Genomic DNA, 8959 nt, shown 5'->3' with positions numbered 1-8959 from the left:
ATATAATTTAATATAGTTTATCACTTGGATTAAGATATAGTTACATTTTTACAGGTAATAACAAAAACAGTTTACCCCTCCCAATCTTAGTATTGATCTAAGTGGACTATGAATGGCCTCTAAAATAAATCTGTAACCAACAATATGGGCGCTTCTGCTTTCTGCCGGTAGGTGTCGATAGAGCTCTGGTTCCTCCTCGAGTGACTGAGTGACTAGAAACAGAAGAAGCTCTTCCGCTGTGAAAGGTTTTGAACATGGCGGCCTCGTGTAGAGGGTTCAGGGTTGTGTAGCTGCGCTGTTTGTCCTCTTTACACTCCCCTGCAGGAACGTTACACTAGCGGCTGTTCTCCAGTCCGGCTGTAAAGCAGATTAAGCCATGTTTCAGGCTGTAGTAAGGAGCCGGGCACCGGTGGTCCGCATTCTGTCTCCACGGGCTGGGGTCCTGATAGAGACGGTACGAGGAAGAAAGTCCCGCACCGACCCCAAAGCCAAGTCTAAAGCTGGACGGATCAAGACCCCCCCACCAGTGGACCCAGTGGAGATGGTGGTGCTGAAGGAGCGCTTCGATGAATATAACCTCATCATGAGAGCGCTCAGGTACGCAGCTTACTGTGTGTGTGTGTGTGTGTGTGTGTGTATATATATTTCTGAATGACATGGTTGTAATGCTGCACAGGTCTGACATTGCCAGTCCATATTACATATTTTGTAATCTAACCCTTTAATAAAATATTAAAAAATAAATGAATGTTCTATTGGTGCTGTTTGAAAACATGTATCTCTAAAAAGGACTTTAGAGGAGAAAGCAAAACTGTAATGTGTGTAATGTGACTTCATGTGAAAAGATTTTATTTGAGCATTTAGAGCATTTCTCTTCATCCAGGAATCATAGCATTTTGACACAGTGTCATATATATATATACTCCACCCCCATTGGTATGCACCAATAATGATAATGCATTCAGACACTTGAACCCATTGCTGACATAGATGTGCGAATACACACACAGCTTGTCTAGTCATTCTCTTGCCAATAGAATAGGATTATCTTGAGTGTGTGTATGTATATATGTATATACACACACACCAAATCACAGTGGCATTGTGGCACATGAATTGTGTGTTCAGGATGACGTTTAAAGAGGAGATGTTGCGGAAGCGATATGAAGAAGAGACTGGCTCATTGGCAGAGGAGAGAGCCAAGCAGGAAGCTGAAGAACACAGATCATTAATGGCCTGGAATGAAGCAGAGAACCTCAGACTGCGCAAAATCCGGTGGGTATTAACGTACTGTCGATCTGTATGTTCAGTATGAATGTCAGTAAATGTGTGAAATAATCCAGAATGTTCATGCCATATGCTTCTCTTTGTCTTCTGTGGCTATCAGTGAGTTACGTGTGCAGAAAGAGACTGAAGCTGCTGAACAGAAAAAGAAAGAGGAAATAATCCTGCGTCAGCAGGAGCTTGAGAGTTATATAAAAGAAAAAGAGCAGGAAATCCTGCAGCTACAGGTGAGCTCAGTATCACAATGCTAAATGATTATGGTTATGATTGTGGTTGTGTGCTGTTTCTGGTGTACATTGTATGCCTACTTGAGATGAAAAGTAAAAAACATATGAATAAAAATGTAATGACATGAATGTACAGTATGGTATACACAACAAGGTAATAGTTTTAAGGCAGTATAATAATAACGGTGATAATAGTGTGGTGTTGTTTTTGTTTTTTTAAGTGTGAGATCTTATCAGTGCTTCTGAAGACAATTCCCGTCATTGTTATTAGAGAACAAATTTCAGTACAAAAACATTTCATTCTTTTAGGTCCATGACATTGTATGTTTATTTAGATTATAGAGTCTTGTTCATCTATGTACATGCCATCACCTATATTCACCACATACCTATCTTCATCTGTTTTTCAGGAAGAGGTAAAGAACTTTATTACACTGGAAAATCTGGACCAGCGGATTGAGGAGGCACTGGACAACCCGAAAAACTACAACTTTGCCATAGATAAAGCAGGCCGAACAGTTAAAAGGACAATGATTCAATAGGGGATACAGACCCAAACCTTGGGAAGAGACTGAAAATCATGCATGTCTTGTTACTGCAGCTAAAACAACTTTAGGTATCCAGTCTACAGCTGTGATGCTTTAGTTTCCTGGAAGAAAAGGTAACTTGTGATTGTTTCTGTACATTGTACATGCTCTCTAAATGTTTTTCTTATTATTTACACAATTGTAAGAAGGATGCAAGTATGATTAAACATTTATATTGTTTCTCCATTTTTGGATGAGTTTATTTTTGTAACAAGTACGTTAAAAGTCTGATGGAGTTGAAAGATGTTTGGTGACACTGCAGTAGATGAGCAGATGCTTTTGGTTTTTTTTAAAGAACTATGGTCTTGAGTCTGACTTTTGTTTGATTTTTTTTGTTGTTTTTTGGCCCCCCCCTCCTCCTCTTCCAGTCACTTTTTCACCTGAATTAGAAACTGTGTAGTCACAAACCCTCCTCTGAAAGGACTACATTTTTGCATATTTAAGCCAAATCTAATACAAGTATTTAGTTTGATTTTTCTGAGATCAGGGTTAAAATCACTTGTGTATGACTGCATAAAAGAAAAAATAATAAATACAGATGCAATAAAAAAAAAGGGCTATTATTATTTCTTATTTATTTATTTATTTATTTATTATTACTTACATTTAAGCATTCCCTTAATTAAAAAAATGTTTAACAAAAAACTTTAGTTAAACTGAGGAAACAGTTTATTAAAGTGTGGAAATTATTTATTAAATCAAGGGAATCGTTAGGGTTTCTTAATTTCATTTTTCTATCTTAATGCTTTAGGGGCTCCGTACGTAGCCTCCGTACGAGGCTGACTTACTAGAAGGTCACTGGCTCCCGTTCTTGGCTGTGTCCAAAACCGCATACTACCGCACTCCCTAGACTGAAGACTATGTCAACAGGACAGTCTAGTGTAGGGCGAGTGTGTGTTAGGGCGTGCCCTGCAGACGCAGGCCTGAACTGGACATGTACGCGCATGCGTGACTGCATTGTACTTCCGCTTGTTCACGCGTTGTAATGCGATAAGAGTTAATTTTACAGACAGTGAGAGGACTTATGGCGATCGAGTTATGACCCCTTCCTCTTAGGAGAAACAGTCCAGTGTTCAGACTGTGCGGACGGACTACCGAGCTGTATGAGGAGGTCTGTGAGATCTGATGCAATATGGCACCAACTCATATGAATGGAGCATTCTTACGGACGGTCGCGGGACTACTACGGGAAAAAGACCCCCAACACAGCCTGTCTTCTCTCAGACTAGTCCGACGTTTAGCCAGCACATCTTCGGACAAACAAACGAAGGAAAATGGACAGGTCCTTAGAGCTGCGGTGGCGGACGGACGCAGGGAGGGCAGCGGGACTCGGAGCTGTCTTCTCGGCGCAGTTGCTGTAGGACTGGGGCTGAGCGGAGCAGCCTTACTCCGCGTTAAAGACGAGCAGGAAAATGAGTGTTTTCAGAGAACATGTTCGCTCAGAAACTCTGTACTCCACTCCATCCTACCTGTAGCCCGGTGTGCTTCTCCATACAAACCGGAGAGTCCTCGCTATAAGTACAACTTTATTGCAGATGTTGTGGAGAAGTCCGTACCTGCTGTAGTGTACATCGAGATCGTAGGACGGTAAGTTCGTACTATTAACTGCTGTGTGTTACAGAACCCTTACAATTCACATAGTAGGTGTAGGGTTTAGAAGACCAGGCTGTTCACTCCCACTGTAAGTAGGTCATCGCTTTCCCTGTGCTAAACTCCTTCTCAATTTGTTTTAGAGATGGGAGTAGTTATCTATATTATATGACATACACCATACACGTCTATTATATTATCATTATCATCTCTACTGCAAGTAAACAGGCCGATCTTTGACACCAAACATATTTCATGTGATCAGCTTATGCCTGGGGTAATGGGGAAACTGAGAAGTTGACCTTTCTGTCAATCATACATTAAAGGCTTCAGAGACCACGATTTCATGAAGGCACACCTACCACACTGAACCATTTCAGCAGTATGTTAAACATATTATTATTTACTGGATAAAATATTGTCTAAAATGTTAGAAATGCTATGGTGCTTTTAGTATTTATTTATAGAAAGATCAGTTTTTGTATTTATCTTTTCTGAGCAGGCATGTGTTGTCTGGCCGGAATGTTCCCGTCTCAAATGGTTCAGGCTTCATCATCAGTAGCGATGGCCTAATAGTGACCAATGCCCATGTAGTAGCCAACAAGCGGGATGTCCGTGTCAGACTCACCACTGGAGACACTTACAATGCTGTTGTGCAGAATGTGGACCAGGCTGCAGACATTGCAACTATTAAAATCCAACCGAAGGTAACAGTGGTGATGTTGGAAAACGCACCTTTCATCTACACTCGACATATTCTCTACTATCTACTATCTACTATCTACTTCTGTAACTCATGTTTGGTTCTTCTGTTTTTATGTCAAGCATCCACTGCCAACGTTGCGTCTTGCTAAATCATCAGAGGTTCGACAGGGGGAGTTTGTGGTTGCTATGGGGAGCCCATTTGCTTTACGGAACACTATCACATCTGGGATAGTCAGCTCAACTCAGAGAGGAAGCAAAGAACTGGGCCTGTCCAACCCCAACATGGACTACATACAGACCGACGCTACCATAGATGTGAGCGTGCTTTGCATAATTAGCACCAGTGGTTCTCTAAATGGATTTCCAGGACCCCCAGACAGTCCAGAGTTTTTGCTGTATCTTTATGTGTTATAAGGTGGGTTGGAGTGAATTTCTGGATTGTCTGGGCATCCTTAAGGACTGGATGAGGAACCATTAATCTAGAACAGTTTTTCTTTTTTATTAAGACAGCTAGAGTATGACGATGCATATTCTACCTACAGTCCAATGGATTTAGTGGTGTGGTTTAATGAAGTTCATGTAGTTTGCAATATATAAGTATAATAAATATCTAATAATATACACTAATATGTACTAGGTTTGTAATCACCAGGTGGTGTAAACTTGGTTCTGATGGAAATAATGGTTTGTCTTTTTACAGTTTGGAAACTCGGGTGGCCCTCTTATTAATTTGGTGAGTCATATACAAACACTTTCCAGTGAAGCAAGATTTTCACAGAATCAGTCTCCTAATAGCTTTTCCAACCTTTGTGACCTTTAGGATGGTGAAGTAATTGGCATAAACACTATGAAGGTGACTGCTGGGATCTCATTTGCCATTCCTTCTGACAGAGTGCGCCTGTTCCTTGATCAGGCTGAAAATAAAAAGAGTAAGGCTAGATTCTTGTTCTTTTTGCCTCTTTTTTTATAGTGTTGTCACCTCTGGTTCTCTCATTTACCTTTTCATGTTTTTTGCATTTAGAGTCCTGGTTCAGTGAATCTGAGACCAAGCGGCGCTACATAGGAGTGATGATGTTAACTCTCACACCCAGGTAACAAATTGTGTTCACTACTGATATACAATTTCATGACCAGTTTTCTGCTACCAAAAACAGAAGCAGAGCAGCAGTCATTTCTGATTTGTCTTTTTTTTTCTTCAGTATAATTGGTGAGCTGAAGATTCGAGACTCCTCGTTCCCTGATGTGACCCATGGAATCCTCATCCATCACGTCATCCTCGGCTCTCCTGCTAGCAGGTAAGCAAGAGTAAAACGGTGCCACTAATACCAGCCTGCTTCCATCCTGCTTACACCTGTTAGTCTGCATTTTCATCACAATAATGTTAAATGTTGTCAGACAAAAATTGCAAATCATGAAAAAAAAGGCTTTAGACATATATGTCACATGCTCAAATAAAAGGCTGCGATAAAGTTTTGGCAGTGTCAGACCTTTTGGTCTAAAGACTTCAACACTTCTCTAGAAACACTCATTATGTGTGTGAGAGAGAAAGGGGGAGTGAAACCTAAAGTAAAAAGTGTTGCTCAATTAATTGCAGTGGGCAAAACAATTTGCCTGGTGATCTCAAACTCACTGTGGAGATTCCATTTCGCCCTCTTTTCCACAGTAATAAAGATTTGTACATTTGAACACTTCACACTTGTTTTTCAGGCAAAATGTTGTCATTATGAGACTATGTTAACACTTTGTTATTATAAGCAGCATGTTGTAATTGTCTTGCATCATAGGTTTGTCGCCAGATTGTACAATCTGATGCACAGTCACCCATGTCACGTGCAGTGTGACATGCAATAAACGCTCAAGACAATTGTTATCACACAGTGTAAAGCAATTAAGATCAAATGCTGAGGGTATGGGAAAGCTGCTATATAAATTGAAGATATTAGTTTATCATTAAGGTACCTTAATGGTGTTGGTTGAAACCCTAAATTGATTGTTGTAGACCTTAGTTATTCATACATTCAGTGGCTATTTAAAATAACCACTATAAGTATTCACTAAACAGTACAAGCTTTTGTCCACAGCCATAGTTAGAAACTGGCTCCTAAATTGTACTCCTAAATCATGTGACCTAACTTTATATTGTGTGTGTTGTAAGGGCGGGAATGAAGCCAGGAGACATTGTGCTGGAGGTCAATGGGGTGAAAGTGAACACGTCAGAAGAGATCTACAGTGCTGTGCGAACAAGCGACAGCATCAAGATGGTTATCTGCAGGGGTCAAGACCTTCTGATGCTGCACATCGTCCCTGAAAGTACAGAGTAACATGAATATGCATCTCTGTTGCGCATGATCGGGGGCACGATAGTGCTCTGTTCTTTACAGAGGACATTATAGAAGATGAGGATAGGAAAATTATGTGAAACGTAGAGAAGGAGGAGGATTGGCTTGGGAGATTTTAGTCTATGTGAAAAATAGAGATCAGTATGTAAAGCAGGATGAAGGGCTATACAAGTTAAGCATAGCATATTCAGTGGTGGTCTAGTTTGTGATGGATTAACAAGCTAGGAGGAGTGTTGGGATGGGGAATAAGGAAATATACAGGTGGTAGGAGACAATATGGTGGAGAGTGCATGTGAAAACTCACATTTTTAAAGCAGCATAAGGAGAATAGGCATTATTAAAGACAATATTTTTATAGAAATAAACTATTAGAAGACTAATAGTTAGCAAACCTGTTTCTGAATAATGCAGCTTGAAATTGATGGCCATTTGTACACCAAGACACAGTTAAGTAAAGAAAAAGTCAGATAATTACAGAAAAAAGTTACAACCTGTAGGCCGAGGAGAATTGGAAAAAAGAATGTATTTTACTTTTCTACGCCTGGATGCACTTTTCTTTGGAGAAAACCATAACAACTATTTGTTCCACATTCCTCAGCCCACTCTCCCTGCTTGCAGCTGTTCAACAAGATATTGCATTTGCTCTTCTTTAAAATGTCCAATGTATACTTGGGGATTGCTGTAAGGAAAGAGAACATGCAGAGACTTAAAACAGTCTAGACTGTCAGCGCTCAGTCTCTAGGAAAGTGTCATTAAAACTGCTCCATGTTTGAAAATAGTATTTGACCCTGTTTACATCTGGCCGCTTCATTTTTCATGAGTATTAGTATTATATGTTTATAAAGCCAAGCCGCATAGGAATCTCGTGTTACTGCAGCATAAACACATCCGTCTCTCCAAGACACAATTTGCATATTCTTTCCTGCACAGCGACTGACTGAAGCTACATTTGGCTACCAAATGTAAATGCATGTGGCTGAAATCTTAGCAGGATACAATCCAGTGTGACTATGAAGTGACCAGGTATTAACATGGCCTATGAGAGTCCACTGTGAGTGCTCTAAATGTGCCTTTACATCAGTTTTGTAATAAACACTTTGGCACATTATCTGATGTCATGACATTTTAGGATTGATATTCTCTTAGAACACAAAACCAATACGCAGTATTTTAAATGGTAATGAATGGTACATCATACCAAAAAGTGATTATGCTGTCAAGAACCAATAAACAAGACTTTTTAATTTAAAAAGTAGTTTATTTGTGTATTACAGTAATTCAGGAATAGATTTTGAGTGGGTTGTGTATTATATGTTTTTTCAAGTTTACACTATAAATAAGAAAAACTTTGTTGAAAAAAGGTTGTTGTAGTTTTCATTTTTAAAAATGTGACATGAATTGTATACCATTGTTTCTTTTACAATCCCTGGAGAAGTGCAGATGATGCTATTGTAGTATAGTGCATCCGGAAAGTATTCACAGCGCTTCACTTTTTCCACATTTTGTTAGGTTACAGCCTTATTCCAAATTGTATTAAATTAATCTCTTTCCTCAAAATTCTACACAAAATACCCCATTATGACCATGTGAAAAAAGTTTTCTTGAGAGTTCTGAAAATTTATTAAAAATAAAAAACTAAGAAATCACATTTACGTAAGTATTCACAGCCTTCGCCATGAAGCTCAAAATTGAGCTCAGGTGCATCCTGTTTCCACTGATCATCCTTGAGATGTTTCTACAGCTTAAATGGAGTCCCCCTGTGGTAAATCCAGTTGATTGGACATGATTTGGAAAGGCACACACCTGTCTATATAAGGTCCCACAGTTGACTGCATGTCAGAGCGCAAACACCAAGCATGAAGTCAAAGGAATTGTCTGTAGACCTCCGAGACAAAATAGTCTCGAGGCACAAATCTGGGGAAGGATACAGAAAAATTTCTGCTGCTTTGAAGGTCCCAATGAGCACAGTGGCCTCCATCATCCGTAAATGGAAGAAGTTTGGAACCACCAGGACTCTTCCTAGAGCTGGCCGGCCATCTAAATTGAGCGATCGGGGGAGAAGGGCCTTGGTCAGGGAGGTGACCAAGAACCCGATGGTCACTCTGTCAGAGCTCCAGCGTTCCTCCGTGGAGAGAGGAGAACCTTGCAGAAGAACAACCATCTCTGCAGCAATCCACCAATCAGGCCTGTATGGCAGAGTGGCCAGGCGAAAGCCACTCCTTAGTAA

At 40.1% G+C, this 8959-nt stretch overlaps 2 protein-coding genes across 2 annotated transcripts; both read left to right on the top strand.

The window, feature by feature from the left end:
- Positions 1-251: 251 nt before the first annotated feature.
- mrps26 (mitochondrial ribosomal protein S26) lies at positions 252-2278 on the top strand. Its single transcript, XM_072676883.1, has 4 exons — positions 252-597; positions 1129-1275; positions 1388-1511; positions 1922-2278. The coding sequence occupies exons 1-4, from the start codon at positions 377-379 to the stop codon at positions 2051-2053; spliced, it is 624 nt and encodes a 207-aa protein (XP_072532984.1). The 5' UTR covers positions 252-376; the 3' UTR covers positions 2054-2278.
- A 739-nt stretch (positions 2279-3017) lies between these two features.
- LOC140554071 (serine protease HTRA2, mitochondrial-like) lies at positions 3018-7984 on the top strand. Its single transcript, XM_072676882.1, has 8 exons — positions 3018-3685; positions 4191-4395; positions 4514-4708; positions 5094-5126; positions 5214-5322; positions 5415-5484; positions 5593-5688; positions 6549-7984. The coding sequence occupies exons 1-8, from the start codon at positions 3231-3233 to the stop codon at positions 6712-6714; spliced, it is 1329 nt and encodes a 442-aa protein (XP_072532983.1). The 5' UTR covers positions 3018-3230; the 3' UTR covers positions 6715-7984.
- Positions 7985-8959: the final 975 nt, after the last annotated feature.

This window comes from Salminus brasiliensis, chromosome 4, assembly GCF_030463535.1.
Source record: "Salminus brasiliensis chromosome 4, fSalBra1.hap2, whole genome shotgun sequence".
Classification (NCBI taxonomy): domain Eukaryota; kingdom Metazoa; phylum Chordata; class Actinopteri; order Characiformes; family Bryconidae; genus Salminus; species Salminus brasiliensis.
This window is presented reverse-complemented; position numbering and strand designations above follow the sequence as displayed.

Coding starts and splice junctions, on each gene's coding strand:
- mrps26 (XM_072676883.1), top strand. CDS start 377: ATGTTTCAGGCTGTAGTAAGGAGCCGGGCACCGGTGGTCCGCATTCTG. Junction 1,276..1,387: donor CTCAGACTGCGCAAAATCCG/GTGGGTATTAAC, acceptor TGTGGCTATCAG/TGAGTTACGTGTGCAGAAAG. Junction 1,512..1,921: donor AGGAAATCCTGCAGCTACAG/GTGAGCTCAGTA, acceptor TCTGTTTTTCAG/GAAGAGGTAAAGAACTTTAT.
- LOC140554071 (XM_072676882.1), top strand. CDS start 3,231: ATGGCACCAACTCATATGAATGGAGCATTCTTACGGACGGTCGCGGGA. Junction 4,709..5,093: donor AGACCGACGCTACCATAGAT/GTGAGCGTGCTT, acceptor GTCTTTTTACAG/TTTGGAAACTCGGGTGGCCC. Junction 5,689..6,548: donor CTCGGCTCTCCTGCTAGCAG/GTAAGCAAGAGT, acceptor GTGTGTTGTAAG/GGCGGGAATGAAGCCAGGAG.